We start from the raw sequence: 27,600 nt of genomic DNA, 5'->3' as shown, positions 1-27,600 counted from the left end.
TTTGCACGAGCAGCCCTTGCACGAGGCCCCCTCGCGCGAGGCCTGCTGGCTCCGGTTGCCCGCGGCCGTCGCGGTGCCCCCGGCGCGGGGGGGTCCCCGGCTCAGTGCTCAGCAGCGGTGCCGTCGCCGTTGGCCGTGATCGGGGGTGGGGGGGGCGGAGGCCGCCCGGGGACCCCCCCCCAGCCACTCACACCCGGGTCTGCTGCACCCACGGCGGGAAACTGCCTCTCCTGTGGGGGGAGGGGCGGGGGCGCCGTCACCCCCCCCGGCCCCGCCCCCCCGGCCACAACTGGCCCCCGAGTGTCACCCCCCCCGCGTCACCCCCCCCCCCCCGGTGTCACCGTCACTCACCTGCGGTGGCTCCTGGGGACACTCGGGTGCTGGCACCAACCCACCCCCCCCCAGCAAAAATGGACCCCCCCCTCCCCCCCCAATTGCCACCCCCCCCCCAACCCCCCCCCCAAATAAAAAACGTCCCATAAAAAATGTCACCCCCCCCCCCCCCCCCAAATTGTTTCCATCCCCTCGTAACCCGATGTCCCCGTCCTGGACACAGCCCGGGGACACCAATGTCACCTCCCCCCCCCGGGGACACTAATGTCACCTCCCCCCCCACCCCGGGGACACTCGTGTCACCCCCCCCGCCCCACCCCCCCGGGTGACATGAGATGGGGACACGAGACACGAGGATGGAGACGAGGCGGGTGACAGTGGGTGACAGTGGGTGACAGCGCTGGGGACGGTGGGTGCCCCCCCCAGCCCCCCCGGCCACCCCCAGAGGGGACAGTGACACTGGTGTCCCCACCGGTGTCACCTCCCAGGGGACACGAGCAGGACAGGGACAGCCCAGAGGTGTCCCCAAGGGGACATGGGGACACCTGGATCCGTGTCCCCAGTGTCCCCGAGGGACATGGGGACACCCAGGGTCTGTGTCACCACCGTCCCCGAGGGACACGGGGACACGGGAGGGACATGGGGACATTCCAGTTCCATGTCCCCAAGGGCTCCCGGTGTCCCCGAGGGACATGGGGACACAGGAGGGACATGGGGACACCCAGGGTCCGTGTCACCACTGTCCCCGAGGGACATGGGGACACGGGAGGGACATGGGGACATTCCAGTTCCATGTCCCCAAGGGCTCCTGGTGTCCCTGAGGGACATGGGGACATGGGAGGGACATGGGGACATTCCAGTTCCATGTCCCCAAGGGCTCCCAGTGTCCCCGAGGGACATGGGGACACAGGAGGGACATGGGGACACCCAGGGTCTGTGTCACCACTGTCCCCGAGGGACATGGGGACACGGGAGGGACATGGGGACATTCCAGTTCCATGTCCCCAAGGGCTCCCGGTGTCCCCGAGGGACATGGGGACATGGGAGGGACATGGGGACATTCCAGTTCCATGTCCCCAAGGGCTCCTGGTGTCCCTGAGGGACATGGGGACACAGGAGGGACATGGGGACACCCAGGGTCCGTGTCACCACTGTCCCCGAGGGACATGGGGACACGGGAGGGACATGGGGACATTCCAGTTCCATGTCCCCAAGGGCTCCCGGTGTCCCCGAGGGACATGGGGACACAGGAGGGACATGGGGACACCCAGGGTCCGTGTCACCACTGTCCCCGAGGGACATGGGGACACGGGAGGGACATGGGGACATTCCAGTTCCATGTCCCCAAGGGCTCCCGGTGTCCCCGAGGGACATGGGGACACAGGAGGGACATGGGGACACCCAGGGTCCGTGTCACCACTGTCCCCAAGGGACATGGGGACACGGGAGGGACATGGGGACATTCCAGTTCCATGTCCCCGAGATGACCAGAGACAAGGGACAGCGGGAGGGGACAAGGACGTCCCCTTGGCAGGAGGGACATGGGGACACCCTGGGGAATGTGTCCCCAGGGGGAAAAAGGGACACAAGAGGAACACGGGGAGACCTGGATCCGGGTCCCCAAGGGGTCCCAATGTCCCCAAGGGACATGGGGACATGAGAGCGTCTTGGGGACACTCGGATCCATGTCCCCAATGTCCCGGACGGACATGGGGACACAAAAGAGACAAGGGGACACCTGGATCCATGTCCCCAAGGGGTCCCAGTGTGGCTGGGGACACAGAAGGGCCTTGGGGACACTCGGATCCACGTCCCCGGTGTCACTGAGGGACACGGGGACAAAAGAGGGACACGGGGACACCCAAGGCCCATGTCCCCAAAGGTTTCCAGTGACCCTGGGGACACAGAATGCTCTTGGGGACACGTGGATGCGTGTCCCAAATGGCCCCAATGGACATGGGGACACGGGGACACGTGGACCCATGTCCCCAATGTCCCCAGGGACCCCGAGGGACATGGGGACACGGGAGGGACATGGGGACACGTGGACCCATGTCCCAAATGTCCCCAATGACCCCAATGGACACGGGGACCCTGAGGGACATGGGGACACGGGAGGGACACGGGGACACGCGGCCCCATGTCCCCAATGACCCCAATGGACATGGGGACCCCGAGGGACATGGGGACACGGGAGGGACACAGGGACACGTGGACCCATGTCCCAAATGTCCCCAATGACCCCAATGGACATGGGGACCCCGAGGGACATGGGGACCCTGAGGGACACGGGGACACGCGGCCCCATGTCCCCAATGTCCCCAGGGACCCCGAGGGCCACCCCAGCACCGTGTCCCCAGTGTCCCTGGGGGGGGTGACAGGGGCCGTGGGGACAGTGGGACCCACCTGGGACGTCACCGGAGGCCGCGGGCCGGGTGACACGGGGCCGGGTGACACGGGGCCGGGTGACAAGGGGCCGGGCTACCTGACGGGCAACTGTGGCGGCAGAGACGGGGGTCAGGGCCAGCGGGGGGCCCGGGGGGACCCCGAGTGCCCCCCAGCCGAGGAGGCGGCTCCGGAACGGGGCGGGTGGCCCTGGGGACACGCTGGTGGCCCCGGCACTAGGCCGGAGCTGGGGGGGGCTTTGTCACCGCGGGGGGGACGATGTCCCCGAGGGGTGGCCCCGTCCCCACCGGGGGTCACAATGTCCCTCCTGGGGTGGCCCTGTCCCCACCTGGGGGTCACAATGGCCCCCAATGGGTCATTTTGTCCCCCCAGGGGGGGCCCTGTCCCCCCTGCATCCCCCCCAGGGTCCCCGTGTCCCCCCCAGGGGTGGCCTTGGCCCCTTGTGTCCCCCCCGGGGGTGACCGGACCCTCCTGGGGTGACAATACCCGCCAGGGGGCCCCCATGGACCCCCCCAGCGATGCCAATGACCCCCCACGGGCGCCCAGACCCCCCCAGAGGTCCCCACAGACCCCCCCGTAACGCCCAACAACCCCCCATAGACCCCCCATTGCTGCCCATGTGCCCCCCCAGTGATGCCCAATAACCCCCCCAGAGATGCCCAATAAAGCCCCATGGGCACCCAGACCCCCCAGGTGCCCCCATTGGTGCCCATGTCCCCCCCAGTGATGCCCAGTAACCCCCCATGGGCTCCCAGCCCCCCGGGTGCCCCCCTGGGTGCCCAATAGCCCCCCGTAGACCCCCCACTGGTGCCCAATAACCCTGCATGGGCACCCAGACCCCCCATAGACCCCCCATTGCTGCCCATGTGCCCCCCCAGTAACGCCCAATAACCCCCCATAGACCCCCCCATTGGTGCCCATGTGCCCCCCCAGTAACACCCAATAACCCCCCATAAACCCCCCATTGGTGCCCATGTGCCCCCCAGTGATGCCCAATAAAGCCCCATGGGCACCCAGGCCCCCCAGAGACCCCCCCACTGGTGCCCAATAACCCCCCGTAGACCCCCCCTGGGTGCCCATGTCCCCCCAATTGGTGCCCAATAACCCCCCATAGACCCCCCCGGGTGCCCAATAACCCCCCATAGACCCCCCCGGGTGCCCATGTCCCCCCAATTGGTGCCCAATAACCCCCCATAGACCCCCCCTGGGTGCCCAATGACCCCCTGTAGACCCCCCCTGGGTGCCCAATAACCCCCCATAGACCCCCCCGGGTGCCCATGTCCCCCCAATTGGTGCCAAATAACCCCCCATAGACCCCCCCCAGGTGCCCAATAACCCCCCACAGACCCCCCCCAGTGGTGCCCAATGACCCCCCCATAGACCCCCCCTGGGTGCCCAATAACCCCCCATAGACCCCCCTGGGTGCCCATGTCCCCCCAGTTGGTGCCCAATAACCCCCCATAGACCCCCCTGGGTGCCCAATAACCCCCCATAGACCCCCCCGGGTGCCCATGTCCCCCCAATTGGTGCCAAATAACCCCCCATAGACCCCCCCCGGGTGCCCAATAACCCCCCACAGACCCCCCCCAGTGGTGCCCAATGACCCCCCCATAGACCCCCCTGGGTGCCCAATAACCCCCCATAGACCCCCCCGGGTGCCCAGGCACCCCCACGTGCTCCCGGCCCGCGGGTGCCCCCCGGGGGCCCCGGTCCCGGCGCCCCCGCCCCCAGCGCTGGGATGGCCGATGTCACACGGAGCAGAGCAATGACATTGTAATTTCCACCTGAGCGTCGAGCAGCCGCCGCCGCCCCTCGGGGGGGTCGTGGGCGCCCAAGTGATGATCCCTGCGCAGCTCCTGCTCCACCAGCATCAGCCTGCGGGGCCAGGCTTCACCGGGGTCACGCTGCCACCCCCGGGACACGGGGACACCCGGGACATGGGGACACCCCGGGACACGGGGACCCCCAGGACATGGGGACACCCCCGGGACACAGGGACACCCGGGACATGGGGACACCCCGGGACACGGGGACATGGGGACACCCCGGGACATGGGGACACCCCGGGGCCAGGCTTCACCGGGGTCACACTGCCACCCCCGGGACACGGGGACACCCGGGACACGGGGACACCCGGGACATGGGGACACCCCCGGGACACGGGGACACCCCCAGGACACGGGGACACCCCTGGGGACACCCCTGGGACATGGCAACACCCCCGGGGACACCCCCGGGTCATGGGGACACCCCAGGGGACACCGGCAGGTCATGGGGACACCCTGGGGCATGGGGACACTCCCAGGTCATGGGGACACCCCCAGGGACTCCCCCAGGTCATGGGGACACCCCCGGCTCATGGGGACACCCCAGGGACACCCCGGGTCATGGGGACACCCCCAGGTCATGGGGACACCCCAGGGACACCTCCAGGTCATGGGGACACCCCTGGGTCATGGGGACACCCCAGGGACACCCCGGGTCATGGGGACACCCCCAGGTCATGGGGACACCCCTGGCTCATGGGGACACCCCCAGGGACACCCCCACGCCATGGGGACACCCCTGGCTCATGGGGACACCCCAGGGAAACCCCCAGGTCATGGGGACACCCCAGGGACTCCCCCGGGGCCCCTCCAGCGCCACGGGGACCCCCCGTCCCCCCGGCGCCCCCGCGGTCCCCAAGGCCGGGGTCCCTCCCTCACCTGCCGATGATGCTCTTGATCTGCGAGTCCTTCTCGGCCTGTTGCTGGCGGAGCCTCTTCTCGCTCTGCTCCAGGCGGTGCTGGTACTGCAGCAGGATGCGGCTCGTCTGCTCCTCCTGCGTCACCAGGCGCCGCTCGTACTCCTCCAGCTTGCGGTTGGACATGTGCAGCCGCTCCTTCAGCGAGTGGATCTCCTCCTCATACTCCTTCACCTGCCACAGCCACCACTGCAGGGACCCGCGGGCACCTCCGCGGCCCCACCGGCACCCGGCGCTTGGGTTCCCCCAGCGCCGCCAGGGAACCCACCACGGTGGGGACCCAACACCTGGGAACCCACCAGGGAACCCACCAGAGAACCCACCATGATGATGACCCAAGACCTGGGAACCCACCAGGGAACCCACCAGAGAACCCACCATGATGATGACCCAAGACCTGGGATCCCACCAGGGAACCCACCAGGGAACCCACCATGGTGGGGACCCAAGACCTGGGATCCCACCAGGGAACCCACCACAGTGGTGACCAAAGACCTGGGAACCCAGCACAGTGATGACCCAAGACCTGGGAACCCACCAGGGAACCCACCAGGGAACCCACCATGGTGATGACCCAAGACCTGGGAACCCACCAGGGAACCCACCAGGGAACCCACCACGGTGGGGACCCAAGACCTGGCAACCCAGCACAGCGATGACCCAAGACCTGGGAACCCACCAGGGAACCCACCACGGTGGTGACCCAAGACCTGGGAACCCACCAGGGAACCCACCAGGGAACCCACCATGGTGATGACCCAAGACCTGGGAACCCACCAGGGAACCCACCAGGGAACCCACCACGGTGGTGACCCAAGACCTGGGAACCCACCAGGGAACCCACCAGGGAACCCACCATGGTGATGACCCAAGACCTGGGAACCCACCAGGGAACCCACCAGGGAACCCACCACGGTGGTGACCCAAGACCTGGGAACCCACCAGGGAACCCACCACGGTGGTGACTCAAGACCTAGGAACCCACCAGAGTACCCACCACAGTGGGGACCAAAGACCTGAGAACCCACCATGGCGATGACCCAAGACCTGGGAACCCACCAGGGAACCCACCAGGGAACCCACCATGATGATGACTCGACCTGGGATCCCACCAGGGAACCCACCACGGTGGGGACCCAAGACCTGGGAACCCAGCACAGTGATGACCCAAGACCTGGGAACCCACCAGGGAACCCACCAGGGAACCCACCATGGTGATGACCCAACACCTGGGAACCCACCAGGGAACCCACCATGATGATGACCCAAGACCTGGGAACCCACCAGGGAACCCACCACGGTGGGGACCCAAGACCTGGGATCCCACCAGGGAACCCACCACAGTGGGGACCAAAGACCTGGGAACCCAGCACAGTGATGACCCAAGACCTGGGAACCCACCACGATGGTGACCGAAGACCTGGGAACCCAACACCATGATGCCCAAACACTTGGGTTCCCCCAACACTGATGTCCAAACACTTTGGGTTCCCATCATGGTGATGACCCAAAACCTGGGAACCCACCACAGTGATGACCGAAGACCTGGGACCCCACCATGGTGACACCCAAAGACGTGGGACCCCGCCATGGTGATGCCTGGACACCTGGGTCCATCAGGGTCATCTCCTGCGACCTGGGTCCATCAAGGTCATCTCCTGGACCTCCGACACCTGGGTCTCTAGGACCTTGGACCACCAGGGTCACGTCCTGGGCCTCTGGTCCATCAGGGTCACCTCCTGGGTTCTTGGGTCCATCAGGGTCACCTCCTGGACCCTTGGGTCCATCAGGGTCACCTCCTGGGTTCTTGGGTCCATCAGGGTCACCTCCTGGACCCTTGGGTCCATCAGGGTCACCTCCTGGGTTCTTGGGTCCATCAGGGTCACCTCCTGGACCCTTGGGTCCATCGGAGTCATCACCTGGGTCCCTGGGTCCCCCAAGGTCATCTCCTGGGTTCTGGCCCCCTTGCCCCGGACGCCTGGATCCCTACCCGGTCCAGCCGGCTCTCGTCCATGGACTTGGAGTACTCCTTGAGCTTGTACTCCTCGCGCTCGATGTGGGAGCTCTCGATGTCGGCCGAGAGGTGGGGCATGTTGGACACCCAGGCCACCGTGCGCTCGGCCGCCGGCATCACCGGGTTCAGCGTCGAGGGCGTCTGCGAGGCCTGGGGGACAGCGGGGGACAGCGGGGGACAGCGGGGGCCACCGCGTCACCACGGCTTGGCCCCGCCGTGCCCCCACGTCCCTCGTGGGCACCCGTGAGCGCCGCGTCCCCACGTCCCACTGCGTCCCCACGTCCCACCGCGTCCCCACGTCCCACCGTGTCTACATGTCCCACCGCGTCTACATGTCCCACCGCGTCTACATGTCCCACCGCATCCCCACGTCCCACTGCATCCACATGTCCCACCGCGTCCCCACGTCCCACCGCGTCCCCATGTCCCACCGCGTCCCCATGTCCCACCGTGTCTACATGTCCCACCGCGTCCACATGTCCCACCGCGTCCCCACGTCCCACCGCGTCCACATGTCCCACCGCATCCCCACATCCCACCGCGTCCCCACGTCCCACCGCGTCCCCACGTCCCACCGCGTCCCCACGTCCCACCGCATCCCCATGTCCCACCGTGTCTACATGTCCCACCGCGTCCCCACGTCCCACCGCGTCCCCATGTCCCACCGCATCCCCACGTCCCACCGCGTCCACATGTCCCACCGCGTCCCCACGTCCCACTGTGTCCCCACGTCCCACCGCGTCCCCACGTCCCACCGTGTCTACATGTCCCACCGCGTCCCCACGTCCCACCGCGTCCCCCAAACCCACCATGTCCCCATGTCCCCATGTCCCCCATCCCCACCACGTCCCCCCATCCCCACCGTGTCCCCCATCCCCACCGTGTCCCCATGTCCCCCCTCCCCACCATGTCCCCATGTCCCCACGTCCCCCATCCCCACCACGTCCCCACCGTGTCCCCATGTCCCTCATCCCCACCATGTCCCCCATCCCCACCGTGTCCCCACGTCCCCCATGTCCCCATGTCCCCCATGTCCCCCGTCCCCACCACGTCCCCATGTCCCCCATCCCCACCGTGTCCCCCCTCCCCACCGTGTCCCCATGCCCCCCATGTCCCCCGTGCCCACCACGTCCCCACCGTGTCCCCCCTCCCCACCGTGTCCCCACGTCCCCCATGTCCCCCCTCCCCACCGTGTCCCCATGTCCCTCATCCCCACGTCCCCCCTCCCCACCGTGTCCCCCATCCCCACCGTGTCCCCACGTCCCCCATGTCCCCATGCCCACCGTGTCCCCCGTCCCCACCGTGTCCCCCCTCCCCACCGTGTCCCCCGTCCCCACCACGTCCCCATGTCCCCCATCCCCACCATGTCCCACGTCCCCACCGTGTCCCCCGTCCCCACCACGTCCCCATGTCCCCCATCCCCACCATGTCCCCCATCCCCACCATGTCCCCCGTCCCCACCGTGTCCCCATGTCCCCCATCCCCACTGTGTCCCCCGTCCCCACCGTGTCCCCATGTCCCCCCTCCCCACCACGTCCCCACCGTGTCCCCATGTCCCCCCTCCCCACCGTGTCCCCCCGCCCCCCACCTGTTTGGTGATGGGCGGTTTCATGCCGGCCACCGAGGGCTCCTTGGCCAGGGACGGCTGCCGGGACCGGGGGGGCCCGTACGTGGGCTCGGGGGACGCCAGGAGGTTCCCGCTGGCCGGGCGAGGTTTTTGGGGCACCCCCAGGGCCGAGGGGCCCCCGGCCTTGCCCGCCCGCGCCCCTCGGGGGGTGGGCGGCGGGGGGGCCCCGATGGTGATCTGGGGGGGGGCCAGGCTGTCCTGCAGGGACAATTGTCTCCGGCCAAAGTCCCCCCCCGGGCGGGCGAACTCGTCGCTGTAGCTGTGGCTGTGGGTGATGTGCTTCTGGGCGGGGGGGGCGGCCAGCTCCTCGCTCTTGCTGTACACGTGCAAGGGGTGGGGGTGCGCGGCCGGGGGGGGGGCGAAGGGCCCCTCCCCGCCCCCCCCAGCCCGACCTCGGCTCCTCGCAAAGGTCCGTCGGCCGCCAGGTGGAACAGGGGGTTTTGGAAGGAGAGCGGCACCCGCAGCTGGGGCTCGGGGACCCCCAGCCGCGGGGGGGCCAGGCTGGAGGCGCTGCCCTGGGAAAGGCGCCCGGGCCGGAGCCCCCCGCCCCCCCCCGCGCCCCCCGGGCCGGGACCCCCGGCGGCCAAGAGCTCGGCGGGCAGGCTGGGGACGCTGTCGACGCGCCCGTCCTGCAGGTCCAGCATGGACACGCTCTTGCCCACGCCCAGGGGGGGGCCCCCGGCCCGGCCCCCCTCGGGCTCCGTCAGGTCGGAGCTGCTGGTGCAGTAGGCGGGCGAGGAGCGCGCCAGCGGGGGGCGGCTCAGCACCAGCACCTCCTGCGGCCCCTTCTCCTGCGGCGGCGACGGCAGGCGGGGAACCTCCATGGAGCTGGGGACACGGCACGGACACGGGCACGGACACGGCACGGACATGGGACACAGACACAGACACGGGACACGGGCACGGACATGGGACACGGCACGGGCACGGGCACGGACACGGACATGGGACAGGGACACGGGACACAACACAGACACGGGACACGGGCACGGACACGGACACGGACATGGGACACGGACACGGGACATGGACACGGCACGGACATGGGACACGGACACGGGACACGGACACAGACACGGGACACGGCACGGACACGGACACAGGACATGGGACATGGACACGGGGCACGACACAGACACGGGACACGGACACGGGACACGGACACGGGACACGGACACGGACATGGGACACGGACATCGACATGGACACGGGACATGGACACGGACACGGGCACGGACACGGGACATGGACACGGGACACAGGACATGGACATGGGACACGGACATGGGACACGGGCACGGACACGGGACACGGACACGGGACACGGACACGGGACACGTCACCCGGCGCGGCTGGGAGCCCACGCAGCCCAGCACAGCACGGCACAGCCCATCTGCATCCCAGGCTGCATCTCCATCCCACCCCATCTCCACCCCATCTCCACCCCATCCCATCTCCATCCTCATCCCATCTCCACCGCATCCCCATCCTCATCCCACCCCATCTCCATCCTCATCCCATCCCCATCCCATCTCCATCTCCACCCCATCCCACCCCACCCCATCTCCATCCCATCCCACCACATCCCCATCCTCATCCCATCTCCACCCCTGTTCCAGTCCCACCTTCATCCTCATCTCATCCTCATCTCATCCTCATCTCCATCCCATCTCCATCATATCACCATCACAATCTCTATCCCATCCCATCCCCACCTCCATTCCATTCTATTCCATTCCATTCCCATCCTCATCCCCATCTCCATCTCCAGCCCATCATCACGTCACTCCCATCCCATCATTGTCCCATCCCATCCCATCATTGTCCCATCCCATCCCATCATTGTCCCATCCCATACCTGTCCCGTCACCCACCTGTTGAGGCCCCGCACCATGTAGGACTGGAGGTCAATGGAGCTGTGAAGGCAGAGGGTGGGTGACCACAGGGACCCGCGGCGGGGGGAGACACCCCAGGTGGGACTCAGGGCCACGGGGGTAACATGCGGGGGACACCACGGGGACACGAGGGGACACAGTGGTGGAGAAATGGGGGTGGGATGTAGGAATACCATGAGGTACCACGGGGATGTGGAGGTCTCATGAGGATGGAGATACCACAGGGATGGAGATACCAAGGGGATGGAGGTACCAGGGGGATGGAGGTACCAGGGGGATGGACATACCACGGGATGAAGGTACCAGGGGGATGGAGATACCAAGGGGATGGACGTACCACAGGGATGGAGGTACCATGAGGATGGAGCTACCACGAGGATGGAGATACCACAGGGATGGAGCTACCATGAGAATGGAAGAACCACAGAGATGGAGCTACCACAATGATGCAGATACCATGGGGATGGTGGTACCATGGGATGGAGGCACCAGGGGGATGGAGGCACCAGGGGGATGGAGGCACCAGGGAGATGGTGGTACCAGGGAGATGGTGGTACCAGGGGGATGGAGGCACTGCGGGAATGGTGGTACCAGGGGGATGGAGGCACCACGGGGATGGAGGCACCATGAGGATGGAGGCACCACGGGGATGGAGGCACCACGGGGATGGAGGCACCATGGGGATGTGGAGGCACCAGGGGGATGGAGGCACCACGGGGATGGTGGTGCCACGGGGACGGTGGTGCCAGGGGGATGGTGGTACCAGGGGGATGGTGGTACCAGGGGGATGGAGGCACCACGGGGAAGGTGGTACCAGGGGGATGGAGGCACCACGGGGATGGAGGCACCATGAGGATGGAGGCACCACGGGGATGGAAGCACCACGGGGATGTGGGGGGCTCTCGGGGGGTCCCCACCTGTTGAGGTCGCGCACGAGGTAGGGCTGGAGATCGGCCGAGGGTCCCCGCAGCACCAGCCCCTTGGGGGGCAGCCGCTCGCCCTGGCTGGGCTGCCGCTGGAGGTGCGGGTTGCGCAGCGCCACGCTGATGTCCGTCAGCAGCCGCGGCAGCGGGCCCAGCTTCAGCAGCGCCTCCTGCGGGACACGCGGACACGTGGCCCCAACGCACCCCACGGCACCACGCGAACCTCCCCTGGGGGGCCTGGGACCCCAAGGAGCAGCTCTAGGGTGGACACGGGTGGGTGGGACCTCATTGACCTCCTGGGGTGGGACACGGTGGATAGGACGCCAATGACCTTTGGTGGTGGGACATGGGTGGATGGGACCCCAATGACCTTTGGTGGTGGGACATGGGTGGATGGGACCCCAGTGACCTTTGGTGGTGGAACATGGGTGGATGGGACCCCAGTGACCTTTGGTGGTGGGACATGGGTGGATGGGACCCCAGTGACCTTTGGTGGTGGAACATGGGTGGATGGGACCCCAGTGACCTTTGGTGGTGGAACATGGGTGGATGGGACCTCATTGACCTCCTGGGGTGGGACATGGGGCTGGGAGCCCAATGACCTCCCATGGTGGGACACAGGTGGATGGGACTCCAATGACCTCCCCTTGGTGGCCAGGGTTGGATGTGACCCCAAAATGCTCTTGCAGGCCCACGCAAACCTCCAGAGCCCCCAAAACCTCCTCTGGGGAAAACGTGCTTGTCCAAGCTCCTGCCCACCCCCCAGGAGAGGACCCGGGCGTCCAGGTGGATGGGGGTACCTTGCTGAGCTGGGACATGACCTCCCAGAGGAGGGCGTGCAGGGTGGAGAGCTCCCGGCCCAGGTCGATGTAGCCCTCAAAGCTGGTGCTGTTGGTCAAGGTGTCCAAGTTGGAGATCTCATAGAGGAACTGCTGCATGCTGGTCCACTCCAGCTCCAGGAACTCGTTCATGAAGGCCATGTACTCCTCCTTGCTGCCAAACCTGTGGGGACGTGGTCACCACGGTCACCACGGGCCACCCCCCGTCCCTTCTGCTCCTCCAGGTTCCAGGTGTCCCAGCTCCACCGTCCATTGGGCCTCCACCCATTGTCCATCAACTCGTCCATCAGCTCATCCAACTTTCTGTCCACCCCTCTGTTTTCAGTCCATCCATCAACCCATCCGTGGATTTCCCAACCATTGTCCACCAACTCATCCGTCTTCTGTCCATCCATCCATCTGTCCACCTTCTGTCCATCCATCCACCTTCTGTCCATCCATTCACCTTCTGTCCATCCATCCACCTTCTGTCCATCCATTCACCTTCTGTCCATCCATCCACCTTCTGTCCATCCATCCACCTTCTACTCATCTATCAATTCTTTCATCCACCTATCCATCCATCCATCTTCATGTCCATCCATCTTCTATCCATCCACCTCCTGTCCGTCCATCCACCTTCCGTCCGTATGTCCATCTTCTGTCCATCCATCCGTCTTCTGCTCATCTACCAGTTTTTCCATCCGTCTTTCTATCCATCCACCTTCTGTCCATCCATCCACCTACCTTCTGTCCATCTGTCCATCTTCTGCTCATCTACCAGTTCTTCCACCCGTGTTTCCATCCATCCACCTTCTGTCCATCCATCCACCTACCTTCTGTCCATCTTCTGCTCATCTACCAGTTCTTCCACCCGTCTTTCCATCCATCCACCTACCTTCTGTCCATCTGTCCATCTTCTGCTCATCTACCAGTTCTTCCACCCATCTTTCCATCCATCCACCTTCTGTCCATCTATCCACCTACTTTCTGTCCATCTTCTGCTCATCTACCAGTTCTTCCATCCGTGTTTCCATCCATCCACCTTCTGTCCATCCATCCACCTACCTTCTGTCCATCTGTCCATCTTCTGCTCATCTACCAGTTCTTCCACCCGTCTTTCCATCCATCCACCTTCTGTCCATCTATCCACCTACTTTCTGTCCATCTTCTGCTCATCTACCAGTTCTTCCACCCGTGTTTCCATCCATCCACCTTCTGTCCATCCATCCACCTACCTTCTGTCCATCTTCTGCTCATCTGCCAGTTCTTCCATCCCCCCATCCTCATGTCCATCCACCTTCTCTCCCTCCACGAGCTCTCCCACCCCCACCCCCCCATCCAAGCACCCCCCCCACCCCCCCCCTCCCTCCTCCGCTCACTTGGTGAAGTTGGCCAAGTTCTGGATGACTTTGGCGATGAGGGTGAGGGTGCGGGCGGTCTGCTCGTCCGGGTACTCCTGCATGAGCCCGAAGAGACTCGGGGACATCACGGCCGGGCAGAGGAACCTCAAGAAGAGCGAAGCGCTGATCAACCGGTCGGCGATGTCCTCCCGGCCCCGCTCGGCGCAGCGTAACCTCCACGAGGCGAACACCTCCTTGAGCTCCCGGGGGAACACGCTGGGGTGGTGGGACACACGGTCAGGAGACCCGCAGTGGGGACACCGGGGATGTCCCCAAGGCCCGAGGGACTCACCAGTGGGAGTTGACCACCTTGCAGAGCGCCAGCTCGCAGCACATGCGCAGGTTGGCCTGGTGGTCGGCCAAGGTGGAGGCCGAGCACTTCATGGGGTCGACCTCGCAGTTCTCCTCGGACTCGTAGAGCGCCCGGATGAACTCGCCTGCGCGGGGACGAGGACGTCAGAGGGGACCAGGGACCCCGTGGGGACGTGGCCATGAGAAGGGACCACCCAACCATCTCAAAACCACGTCAACGGGGACTAAGTGGGGCCAGGGACCACCCAACCATCTCATGACCATCCCAGTGAGGAAACAGCCACATGTAAAGACCACCCAACCATCCCACGGCCACATCAGTGGACATCTGTCCGTGTGGTGACCGCCCACCGCCCCACGGCCATGTCAATGGAGATCTGTCCACGTGGTAACCACCCAACTGTCCCAAGGCCATGTCAGTGGAGATCTGTCCATGTGGTGACCACCCAGCTGTCCCACGGCCATGTCAATGGGGATCTGTCCATGTGGTGACCACCCAACTGTCCCAAGGCCATGTCAGTGGAGATCTGTCCATGTGGTGACCACCCAACTGTCCCACGGCCATGTCAATGGAGATCTGTCCACGTGGTAACCACCCTACTGTCCCACGGCCATGTCAATGGAGATCTGTCCATGTGGTGACCACCCTACTGTCCCACGGCCATGTCAATAGAGATCTGTCCATGTGGTGACCACCCAACTGTCCCCTGGCCATGTCAATGGAGATCTGTCCACGTGGTGACCACCCAACTGTCCCACGGCCATGTCAATGGAGATCTGTCCATGTGGTGACCACCCAACTGTCCCACGGCCATGTCAATGGGGATCTGTCCATGTGGTGACCGCCCAACTGTCCCATGGCCATGTCAATGGAGATCTGTCCGTGTGGTGACTGCCCAACTGTCCCACGGCCATGTCAATGGGGATCTGTCCGTGTGGTGACCACCCAACTGTCCCACGGCGATGTCAATGGAGATCTGTCCATGTGGTGACCACCCACTGTCCTCTGGCCATGTCAATGGAGATCTGTCCGTGTGGTGACCGCCCAACTGTCCCATGGCCATGTCAATGGGGATCTGTCCGTGTGGTGACCGCCCAACTGTCCCCTGGCCATGTCAATGGGGATCTGTCCGTGTGGTGACCGCCCAACTGTCCCCTGGCCATGTCAATGGAGATCTGTCCACGTGGTGACCACCCAACTGTCCCACAGCCATGTCAATGGGGATCTGTCCGTGTGGTGACCACCCAACTGTCCCACAGTCATGTCAATGGAGATCTGTCCACGTGGTGACCACCCAACTGTCCCACAGCCATGTCAATGGGGATCTGTCCGTGTGGTGACCACCCAACTGTCCCACGGTCATGTCAATGGAGATCTGTCCACGTGGTGACCACCCAACTGTCCCATGGCCATGTCAATGGAGATCTGTCCACGTGGTGACCACCCAACTGTCCCATGGCCATGTCAATGGAGATCTGTCCATGTGGTGACCGCCCACTGCCCCACGGCCATGTCAATGGGGATCTGTCCATGTGGTGACCACCCACTGTCCTCTGGCCATGTCAATGGAGATCTGTCCGTGTGGTGACCACCCACTGTCCCGTGGCAATGATGGTGACCCCTGGCCATGCTGAGGACCTGCCAGGCATGGTGGACTCACCGATGGCATCCTTGAGGTATTTCTGGCCGATGAGTTTCAGATACTCCTCTATGGCTTTCGTGGCGAGCGTGTTCTCCCGGAAGATCAGGTGCTCCCGGTCCATGAAACGATCCACCTCCGTCATGGCCATGTCCGACAGGAAGTCCTGCCCACAGCCATCAGGGCAGCCCAGTGCTGGCCATGCCCGCCCTCCCTGCATCCTTCTGTCCATCCAACCATCCATGTTCTTCTCCATCCATCCACGTTGTTCTCCAGCCATCCATCCATCAGTCAATCCATTCATGTTGTTCTCCATCCATCCACCCATTCAACCATGTTCTTCTCCATCCATCCAACCATCCACCCATTCAACCATGTTCTTCTCCATCCATCCAACCATCCGTCCATGTTCTTCTCGACCCATCCAACCATCAATCCATCCATCCATGTTCTTCCCCATCCATCCATCCATCCATCCATGTTCTTTTCCATCCATCCATCCATCCCTGTTCTTCATCCATGCATCCACCCACCAATCCATCCATCCACATCCTTCTCCACCCTCCTCCCCACCGCCCACCACCTCCCCATGCCCACCTTGGCCTTCCCGGTGCTCTGCAGGATGTGCACCAAGGCACACGCCACCTCCTCCTTGCTCTTCACGCTGAGCACGGGCTCCAGGACGGCGCAAAGCATCCGGTAATTGTTGGTGACGTACTCGGCGAACTCCTTGTAGAGCTCCATGGGGAGGATGCTCATGGTCTGGAACCGACTCTTGACCCGCAGAGCTGGACAACCCGCCTTGGTCTTACTGCCGCTGGGTTGGCTCAGGGGATACCACTGCTCGGCAAAGTGTCTCCCGGTGACGCTGGCGATGGGGATGCTCACCATCCCCACGTAGTTGCTCTTGTCCTTCTTGCGTTTCTTATCCGTGTCCTTGTAGAGGTGGAGACGGATGGTCCTGACGGCCGGGAGGTTGTTGAACTCGAAGTGCTCTCCCCAGAAGACGTTGTCGGTGCGCGCCTTGCTGGTGGTGCGGGCGTAGAGCATGTCGTCCAGGCACAGCTCGCAGTAGTAGCGCTTCTTGGGGGGGAGGTCCCGGGCTTCGATCACCCAGAGCTTCAGCACGTTGTCCACCCGGCGGCTGTTGTCCTGCGGGAGGGAGCAGGGGTGGGGGGTCAGGACGGGGACGTGGGGACAGTTGGGGGACGTGGGGACGGTTGGGGGTGGGGTACGGCGCGTGGAGAGCTGGGGGTTGACCAGCCCCACTCCCACCAGTTGACCAGCCCCACCAGTTGACCATCCCCATCCCCACCAGTTGACCAGGCCCATCCCAACCCACTGACCATCTCCATCCTTACCACTTGACCCTCCCCATCCCAACCAGTTGACCATCCCCACCAGTCGACCATCCCCATCCCCACCAGTTGACCATCCCCATCCCCACCAGTTGACCAGGCCCATCCCAACCAGTTGACCATCCCCATTCCCACCAGCTGACCATCCCCATCCCAACCTGCTGACCATCTCCATCCTCACCAGTTGACCATCCCCATCCCCACCAGTTGACCATCCCCATCTCCACCAGTTGGCCACCCTTACCAGTTGACCCTCCCCATCCCAACCAGTTGACCATCCCCACCAGTCGACCATCCCCATCCCCACCCGTTGACCATCCCCATCCCAACCAGTTGGCCATCCCCGTCTCCACCAGTTGGCCATCCTTACCAGTTGACTATCCCCATCCCCACCAGTTGATCATCCCCACCCATTGACCATCCCCACCAGTTAACCATCCCCACCCAAACCCGTTGACCATCCCCACCCGTTGACCATCCCCACCCGTTGACCATCCCCATCCCCACCCGTTGACCATCCCCACCCGTTGACCATCCCCACCCGTTGACCATCCCCACCCGTTGACCATCCCCACCAGTTGACCATCCCCATCCCCACCTTGTTGGGTTTCACCGCCCTCTGCAAGTTCTCGATCCACTTGTCCCTCTCGGCGGCCGAACGACACGCGAAGCACTTGGTCCCTGAGGCCGTGGTGACCTGTGGGTGACACCCAACCATGACGGGCCACCGGCGCCGCGCCCGGGGGGGCGACGGGAACCTCTCGGCCGTACCTCGAAGCAAAACTCTTGCCCCAAGATGCTGCTGTGAACGGCCTTGATGATGGAATCCTCATCCAGGTTGAGCTCCAGAGCTTCGGCCGCGCTGCTGGGGCTCAGCAAAGACTCGTGGGAATGCGACTCCTTGAAACTCTGCATCAGTCTGGCCCTGGGGGGGGGACACGGTGCGGGGGGAGGTATCGGGGTGCGGGGCGAGGCGGCGGGGGGCGGGGGCGGGTGCCCGGGGTTGGTGGTGGTGACATGCGAGCGGGGGGTGCTGCTGGTGGAAAAGGGTGGTGAGTGGTGGGTGGGGGGTACCTGGGGCGTCCGCACGGGGGACCTGGGGACGCGTCCGCGGCGGCGGGACGGACGGACAGAGAGAGACAGAGTCAGGGCTGGGGGGGGGGCACGGGGGGGGACACCCGGGACAGACCCCGCACCCCAAAACCCCCGGGGACACAGGGGGTTGAGGACCCAAAGCCACCGGGGACCCAGGCGTCCGGGGACCCAAAGCCACAGGGGACCCAGGCGTCCAGACCTGCCCCCCCAAAACAACCGGGGGGGAGCACTGGTATCTGCCCCCCTCGTAAAGGGGACCCAGGCGTCCGGGTCCCCCAACTCAAAATGGGAGGACTCAGGCGTCCGGCAACTCCCAGGCAATGGGGGGGACCCAGGCATCCGGGCCCCCCCCCACCAAAGGGGACCCAGGCGTCCGCGCCCCCCCCCTGCAACACTGCAAGGCAATGGGAACCCAGGCGTCCGGGCGCCCCCAAAACCAGGGCGAACCAGGTATGAGACACCCCCCAAATGAAGCAGAGGGACCCAGACATCCAGGCCCCCCCCGCCAAAAGGGACCCAGGCGTCCGGGCCCCCCCGGCAGCCGCTGCAGCGGAGCCGCCCCCGGGCGCTAAATTTATCCCCAGGGCTGCGTCAGCAGCGGCCACGTCCCCGTGTCCCCGTGTCCCCAGCGTCACCGGCACCCGGTGTCTGGGGGGGCGCTAAAAATACCCTCCCCTTGGGGACAAGGGACATCCCCCCCTGCCACCCAGGGGACATCCCAAGGGACCCCCCCGCCCGGGACAAGGGGACAGGAAACTCCATCCCCTGGGGACAAGGGACATCCCGGGGCGGGGACAGGGGACCGTCCCCCATGGGCGGTGATGGTGACACCGGGACGGGCGCCAGCGCGTCCCACCCACCGGTGACAAGTGACATCGGTGCCACCTAGTCCCCAATGTGTCCCCAAGGTGGGGGCGGGGACAGCAGGGACACGGGGACACTGGTGTACTTGGGACCTGTCACACATGGGGACACTGGGGACAATGGGGACCCTGGGGACGTCCTTGTGCCCATCCTGGGGACATGAGGGAGCAGGATTGTCCCTGAGCTGTCCCCAAGGTGTCCCTGGGTGTCCCGGGGTTGTCCCCTGGGTGTCCCCATCCTGTCCCCGGGGTGTCCCTGGGCTGTCCCCATTCTGTCCCCATCCTGTCCCTGGGGTGTCCCAGGGTGTCCCCAGGGTGTCCCCTGGGTGTCCCCATCCTGTCCCCGGGGTGTCCCTGGGCTGTCCCTGTTCTGTCCCCATCCTGTCCCCGGGGTGTCCCCAGAGTGGCCCCATCCAGTCTCTGGGCTGTCCCCAGGGTGTCCCTGGGCTGTCCCCTGGGTGTCCCCATCCTGTCCCCGGGGTGTCCCTGGGCTGTCCCTGTTCTGTCCCCATCCTGTCCCCAGGGTGTCTCTGGGCTGTCCCCAGGTTGTCCCCATCCTGTCCCCGTTCTGTCCCCATTCTGTCTCCATCCTGTCCCCAGGGTGTCCCCAGGGTGTCCCCATCCTGTCTCTGGGCTGTCCCCTGGGTGTCCCCATCCTGTCCCCGGGGTGTCCCTGGGTTGTCCCCTGGGTGTCCCCATCCTGTCCCCGGGGTGTCCCTGGGCTGTCCCCATTCTGTCCCCATCCTGTCCCTGGGGTGTCCCAGGGTGTCCCCAGGGTGTCCCCATCCTGTCCCCAGGGTGTCCCCAGGCTGGCCCCATCCTGTCTCTGGGCTGTCCCCAGGGTGTCCCTGGGCTGTCCCCAGGGTGTCCCCATCCTGTCCCCATTCTGCCTCCATCCTGTCCCTGGGCTGTCCCCGGGGTGTCCCCATCCTGTCCCCGTCCTGTCCCCGGGGTGTCCCCACCTGTCGTGGTCGGCGCTGCGGAACCGGGGCAGGATCTGCCGGAAGCTGCTGGTCCGGTCCAGCTTGGGTTGGCTCTTGGTGCGTTTGATGGAGCTCTTGAGGCGGCGGCTCAGGAAGCCTTGCTGGGGTACAGGGGGCTGAGGGGGGGCCGGGGGCGCGCGGGGGGCGCGGGGGGGGCCCAGGGCTGGGTGGGGGTGAGGATGGAGGGGGGGGTTGCCATGGAGATGGGAAGCACGAGAGTGGGGTTGCCATGGAGATGGGGACCTGGGTTACCATGGTGATGGGGGGGGGGGGGGGGCGAAGGACCGGGGTTACCATGGTAACGTGGGGGGGGGGGGGGGGGGGACCGGGGTTACCATGGCAACAGAGGGCAAAGGACCAAGGTTACTATGGTAATGGGGAGGGCAAGGGACTGGAGTTACCATGGTGATGGGGGCAAAGCACCAGGGTCACCATGGTAACAGGGACCTGGGTTGCCATGGTGATAGGGCAAAGGACAGAGATTACCGTGGTGATGGGGCGGGGGGGGCGCAAAGCATCAGGGTTCCCATGGCGACGGGGAGCATCGGACCGGGGTTACCACGGCAACGGAGATGTGGAGGAGCAGGTGGAACCACAGGGTAACCATGGCAACGCGGGGGGGCAGGAGCAGGGTAACCACGGCAACGGGCGGGCCCGTGGTAACCATGGCAACGTGGGAGCAGGGTAACCACGGCGGGGGGGTGAACGTAACCACGGCAACACACATGTGCAGGATGGGGGTAACCACGGCAACACGTGAGTGGGGTAACCACGGGGGGAGGGACAGAGGTAACCATGGCAACGTACAGGCGCAGGACCGGGGTAACCACGGCAATGGCGGGGGGGGTGGTCCACGGTAACCACGGCAACGTGCGAGCGGGGTAACCACGGCGGGGGGGGGGGGACGGAGGTAACCACGGCAACATACGTGTGCGGGAGCGGGGTGACCATGACGACAGGCGCGCGCGGGGCGGGTGACGGGGTGACAGGCGGCGCCGGGCGCGGTGACCGCGGCAGCGCGCGGGGGGGGCTCACCGAGGGCCGGAAGGGCGGGGCGGGCGGGGCGTCCATGTTGATGCTGAATTGCTTCCCCCCGGGGACGCTCTTCCTGCGCGAGCGGCCGCCGTGGTAATCTGGGGGGACACGGGGTGAGGGACGGCGGGGGGACCCAGGCGTCCGGGGAGGGGACCCAGGCGTCCGGGAAGGGTTGGGGGGACCCAGGCGTCCGGGGAGGGGACCCAGGCGTCCAGGAAGGGTTGGGGGGACCCAGGCGTCCGGGGAGGGGACCCAGGCATCCGGGAAGGGTTGGGGGGACCCAGGCGTCCGGGGAGGGGACCCAGGTGTGCGGGAAGGGTTGGGGGGACCCAGGCGTCCAGGGAGGGGACCCAGGTGTGCGGGAAGGGTTGGGGGGACCCAGGCGTCCGGGGAGGGGACCCAGGCGTCCGGGAAGGGTTGGGGGGACCCAGGCGTCCGGGGAGGGGACCCAGGTGTGCGGGAAGGGTTGGGGGGACCCAGGCGTCCGGGGAGGGGACCCAGGCGTCCGGGAAGGGTTGGGGGGACCCAGGTGGCCAGGGAGGGGACCCAGGCGTCCGAGAAGGGTTAGGGGGACCCAGGCATCTGGGGAGGGGACCCAGGCGTCCGGGGAGGGTTGGGGGGACCCAGGCGTCCGGGGAGGGGACCCAGGCATCCGGGAAGGGTTGGGGGGACCCAAGTGGCCAGGGAGGGGACCCAGGCATCCGAGAAGGGTTTGGGGGGACCCAGACATCGGGGAAAGGGACCCAGGCGTCCGGGAAGGGGACCCAGGCGCCCGGAGAGGGTTTGGGGGGACCCAGGCGTCCGGGGAGAGAACCCAGGTGTGCGGGAAGGATTGGGGGGACCCAGGTGTCCTGCAAGGGGACCCAGGCGTCCGGGAAGGGTTTGGGGGGCTCAAGGCCTTTGGGGGGACCTGGGGTGAGGGGACAATGGGGGGACCTCCTTGCACCCCATCCACCCGCTGTGGGTCTGGAACCAGGGGAACCCAGGCGTCCGGGGAGGGTTTGGGGGACCCAGGCGTCCGGGGAGGGGACCCAGGCGTCCGGGAAGGCTTTGGGGGGGGAGATCCCAAACTCTGCCCCCCAAACCCTGGCCCCAGTTTTGGGGTCCCCGCAGACCCCCCCCCCCACATCCCACCCCCTCCCCCCAATCTCCCCCTGCCCTTGGGGACCCCAAACCCTGCCCCCCCCCCCCCCCATCCCAAATGTTGGGGTGTCCCCCCCAGCCCTGAACCCCGACCCCCCCCCAAATCTCCCCCTGCCCTTGGGGACCCCCAACCTCTGCCCCCCCGCCCCCCCCCGCCGGGGTCCCCCCGTTCCTACCGGCCAGGGTCCTGCTGCCCTCCAGGCTGAGCCGGGGGCCGGGGGGGGGTCCCAGGGTCCCCCGCAGCGCCCAGGGGGGGGGGCCCGGCTGGGGGGGGCCCCACATGGTGCCCTAGAGCCGCCCGGGGGGGCCCCGACCAGCGCCCGGGGGGGGCGGCATCGCGGCCGTCGCACGCGCGTGTGCAACGGGGGCAGCGCGGGGGGGCGGCCGGGCGGGCACGGGGCCGCGCACGTCACCCCGGGCCTTGCACGCTCACCCGCAGCTTTGCACGCTCACCCCGGGCCTTGCACGCTCACCCGCAGCTTTGCACGCTCACACCCGGCCTTGCACGCTCACCCAGGGCCTTGCACGCTCACCGCGGGTCGTGCACGCTCGCGCTCGCACGAGGGGCCTTGCACGCTCACCCTGAGCCTTGCACGGGGCCGTGCACACTCACCGCAGGCCGTGCACGCTCACACTCGCACCAAGGGCCTTGCACGCTCACCCTGAGCCTTGCACGCTAAACCCAGGCCATGCACGCTCTCATTTGCACGAGAGGCCGTGCACGCTCACCCCAGGCTGTGCGCGCTCACACTTGCACCAGGAGCTGGGCACGCTCACCCCGGGCCATGCACGCTCGCACGGGGCTGTGCACACTCACTCCGGGTCGTGCACACTGCGTCTGGGTCATGCACACTCACATTTGCACCAGGGGCTGTGCACACTCACTCCAGGTCATGCACGCTCACATTTGCACCAGGGGCCGTACACGCTCACCCAGGGTCTTGCAGGTGTGCACGGGCTGTGCACACTCACCGCACGCTCACCTGGAGCCTTGCACACCCTCCCCCAGCCTTGCACACTCCCTGTCACCCCCAAACTGTGCACAACCGCCCCCCCCAGCCTTGCACACTCACCCCCGGCCGTGCACAACTGCTCCAGGGCTGTGCACGCTCGTTGCACGCCCCCCTGCCTGCCCCCCCGAACCGTGCACACGCGCTCACCCGGCCCTGCACCCCCGTGCAAGCGTGCACACTCCTTCCCGCCCTTGCACGCTCGTTCCTGCCCTTGCACGCTCGTCCCCACTTTTGCACGCTGCCCCCCACCCTTATGCGCTCGCGCGGGGCTTTGCACGCTCGCCCCGTTGCACACTCACCCTCCCCTTTGCACACTCGCTCACCGTTTGCACACACCCATTTGCACACTCATCCACCGCTCGCCCACCCCCACTTGCACACTCACTCGCCGTCTGCACACGCGCCCTTTGCACGCTCATTCGCCCTTTGCACGCTCCCCCTTGCACGCTCACTCACCCCTTGCACGCTCCCCCTTGCACGCTCACTCACCCCTTGCACGCTCATCCGCCCCTTGCGCGCCCCCCTTGCACCGCACGCTCCGCCGGGCTCTGCACACGGCCCCGCGCACGCTCGCGGCCCCGTTGCACACGCGCCCGTTGCACACGCGCCGTGTTTCACACTCACCCCCCGCTCCGCTCCCGCCGCCGCCGCCGCCCCGCGCATGCGCACTCGCTCCGCCCCCGGGAGGAGAGGGCGTGGCCTGGGCGGGGGGGCGGAGCCCGGGCGGGGGGGCGGGGCCTGGGCGGGGGGGCGGGGCCGGCGTTGCCCGGGGAGACGAGGGGGGGACACACACACGTGTCACCAAAGGGACACACGGGGGGCGGATATGGGGACACCGGGTGTGGGGGTGATGGGGACGGTGACAGTGGGGACAGGGACAGCGGGGACAGGGACAGTGGCCATGGGGCCGGGGCCACCGGTTATGGAGGTGGGGGTGACAGTGGGGACAGGGACACAGGGGATGGGGACAGTGGGGACGGGGGCACTGGGGGCACTGGGACGGTGACACTGGTGGTGGTTGCAGGGGGTGACACTGGTGGTGCCGACAATGTGGGTGACAGCGGGGACGGTGACAGCGGGGATGGTGACAGTGGGGACGGTGACAGTGACAGCGGGGACGGTGACAGCGGGGACGGTGACAGTGGGGACGGTGACAGCGGGGATGGTGACAGCGGGGATGGTGACAGTGGGGACGGTGACAGTGACAGTGGGGACGGTGACAGCGGGGATGGTGACAGCGGGGATGGTGACAGCGGGGACGGTGACAGTGGGGACGGTGACAGTGGGGACAAGTGGCTGTGGTGACAGTGACAGTGGTAAAAGTGGTGACAGTGACAGTGACCACAGTGATGGTGACAGTGACAGTGGGGACAGTGACAGCGGTGATGGTGACAGTGACAGTGGTGACAGTGACAGTGGTGACAGTGACAGTGGGGACAGTGACAGCGGTGATGGTGACAGCGGTGACAGTGACCACAGTGATGGTGACAGTGGTGACGGTGACCGCAGTGATGGTGACAGTGGTGACAAGCGGCTGTGGTAAAAGTGGTGACAGTGACAGTGACAGCGGTGACGGTGACCGCGGTGATGGTGACAGTGACAGCGGCCATGGTGACGGCGGTGATGGTGACGGCGGCGATGGTGACGGCGTCCCTGGCGCCGGCGGGGCCGGTGGCCGCGGGGGTGGCGCGCGTGTCCCCCCCGTGTCCCCGTTGCCGCGGTGACGCCGTTTCCCGGTGACAAAAACGCTTTTTTTAAACCCCGGGGAAGGAAGCGGGGGAGGGGCGGGGGGGGAGGGGCGACATCGTGTCCCCCCGTGTCCCCACCCCCCCCCCCCGCCCGGACGCCTGGGTCCCCTCTAGATGGGGTGGGGGTCAAGGCCCCGAACTCCTGGGTCCTCCCCAACGCGTGACCCGGACGCCTGGGTCCCCTCCGGGAGGCGGGGGGGGGGGAGAAATGGGTCAGGTCAAGGCGGCCGGACGCCTGGGTCCCTCCCGAACTCCTGGGTCCTCCCGAACCACTGGGTCCCTCCCGAACACCTGGGTCCCCCCCGGACGCCTGGGTCCCCCCCGGACGCCTGGGTCCCTTTCTGGGGAAGAAAGGGGGGGGTTGGGGGGGAGGGGCGGGGCCGCCTCCCTGCGCCGCGGGGTTTCCCCAGCAACGGTTGCCGAGCAACCGCGGGGAGTATTATGGGATAGCGGGGGGGGGATCCTTGAGCATCTTCTCTCCCACTTCCTCTACCCCCTCCTCCCCCCCCCACCCCAAAAAAGGGGGACCCAGGAGTTCGGCGCCCCCCCCCCCCCCGCCCCACCGTGATATTATGGGATGGGTGGGGGGTGGGGTGGATTGGGAGCCTCGTTTCTCCCGCTCCCCCCCCCCCCCCTCCCCCAAGCAAAAGGGGACCCAGGCGTTCGGGGGGGGGGCTCGGGGGGTCCCCCCGGTACCGTGCTCGGGGTGCGGCCGCCCCTCCACCGGGACGCTGACGGTTCGCCGCAGCAGTTTGCTCCGGCACGGCTCGCTCCGGCGGTCGCGGATCAGCAGCGGGTGGATCTGGGGATGGGGGGGGGGGGGGGTCAAACCAAAGGGGTGACCCCCCCCCATCACCCCCCCCCTCCCCCCCACTCACCTCCTCCTCGTCCAGCATCAGCAGCTGGTTCCCGGAGATGATGCAGAATCGGGGGTTCCAGGGTGGGCGCTCGTAGGGGGAGGGGGCGTAAGGCCCGCGGGCCAGCGGGGGGGGCGCTGCTCGCACATCTGGGGGGGAGGGGGAGGGGAAAGGGGGGGGTCACAGCTGGGCCGCCCCCACCCCCGTCTCCCCGCTCCCCCCCCCCCCACCCATGGGTGCTGGGCTCCCGCATCCCCGGCGTTGCCGTGGCAACCGCAGCCCACGGGGTGGGGGGGTGGGGGGGTGGGCAGCCGGACGCCTGGGTCCTCTCCCGGACGCCTGGGTCCCCTCCTGGATGCTGGGGTCCCCTCCTAAATGCCCGGTCCCCTCCCGAACGCCTGGGTCCCCTCCCGAACGCCTGGGTCCCCCCCAGGCCTCCCACGGTGAGGATGGAGGATGCACAAGGCCCCGGACGCCTGGGTCCCCTCCCAGACGCCTGGGTCCACCCGAATGCCTGGGTCCCCCGCTTGGGGTGTAGGGGAGACGCGTGAGGCCCGGACACCTGGGTCCTCCCCACCCCCCTCCCCACCCCCGACCCGAACTCCTGGGTCCCTCAGGGTTCCCATAGCGGGAGGGCGGGGGGGGGAAGGGGCAAGGCCTGGACGCCTGGGTCCCCTCCCGGACGCCTGGGTCCCCTCCCGAACGCCTGGGTCCCTGTCGGCCTCCCACGCTGAGGATGGAGGACGCACGAGGCCCGGACGCCTGGGTCCCGTTCCGAACGCCTGGGTCCTCTCCCGAACGCCTGGGTCCCTTCCCGAACGCCTGGGTTCCCCCCCTCCCGAACGCCTGGGTCCCCTCCGGGTCCCGCCCCCGGCCCCGTTTCCGAAGTGGGTCAGGCCGGTCCCCGGGGACCCCCCCGGTCCCCCCGGATGAACCGGGACCGGCACCCCCGGGACCGGCATCAACCGGCACCGGCGCCCCCCCCGGCAGCATCGACCCCCCCGGCAGCGGCCCCGGCAGCGGGTTCCACACGAGCATCCCCCGGAACCACCGTCCCCCCCCAAACACCGACACCCTCCGGTAGCAGCTTCATCCCCGGGACCGGCATCACCCGGCACCGGCACCGCCAGCATCGTGCCCGGCCCCGGCCGCCCCGGCCCCGGCCCCGCGGTGCTGCCGCCCCCGGCCCCGCGGTCCCGGGTCCCGGCACCCCCGGTCGCGCCCCCCCATTCCGGTACCGGATCGGGCCCTTCCCTTCCCACCCCGCCCGCCGCCCCGGGGCCGCTACCTCGGAAGGGGACATAGGACATGGTTCCTCCGCCGCTCGCTGCCCCCGGGCGGCGCGGGGGACCCAGGCGTCCGGGGGAGGGACCCAGGCGTCCGGGGGAGGG

At 66.9% G+C, this 27,600-nt stretch overlaps 1 protein-coding gene across 1 annotated transcript; it reads right to left on the bottom strand.

Moving 5' to 3' along the window:
• Positions 1-14: 14 nt before the first annotated feature.
• SYNGAP1 (synaptic Ras GTPase activating protein 1) lies at positions 15-27,600 on the bottom strand. The gene is given in 20 exon segments (XM_065654769.1): positions 15-230; positions 4,524-4,614; positions 5,445-5,656; positions 7,473-7,646; positions 9,085-9,479; positions 9,482-9,951; positions 10,998-11,039; positions 11,936-12,111; positions 12,742-12,943; positions 14,142-14,378; positions 14,455-14,599; positions 16,136-16,280; positions 16,712-17,266; positions 18,071-18,169; positions 18,244-18,397; positions 20,393-20,514; positions 21,449-21,546; positions 26,049-26,154; positions 26,231-26,358; positions 27,498-27,600. Coding segments are annotated over 20 exon segments (3,702 nt in total). The 5' UTR covers positions 27,520-27,600; the 3' UTR covers positions 15-101.

This window comes from Caloenas nicobarica, chromosome 35 (genome assembly GCF_036013445.1).
Source record: "Caloenas nicobarica isolate bCalNic1 chromosome 35, bCalNic1.hap1, whole genome shotgun sequence".
Classification (NCBI taxonomy): Eukaryota; Metazoa; Chordata; class Aves; order Columbiformes; family Columbidae; genus Caloenas; species Caloenas nicobarica.
Note: the sequence above shows the minus strand (reverse complement) of the source record. Positions and strands in the feature narration are given on the sequence as shown.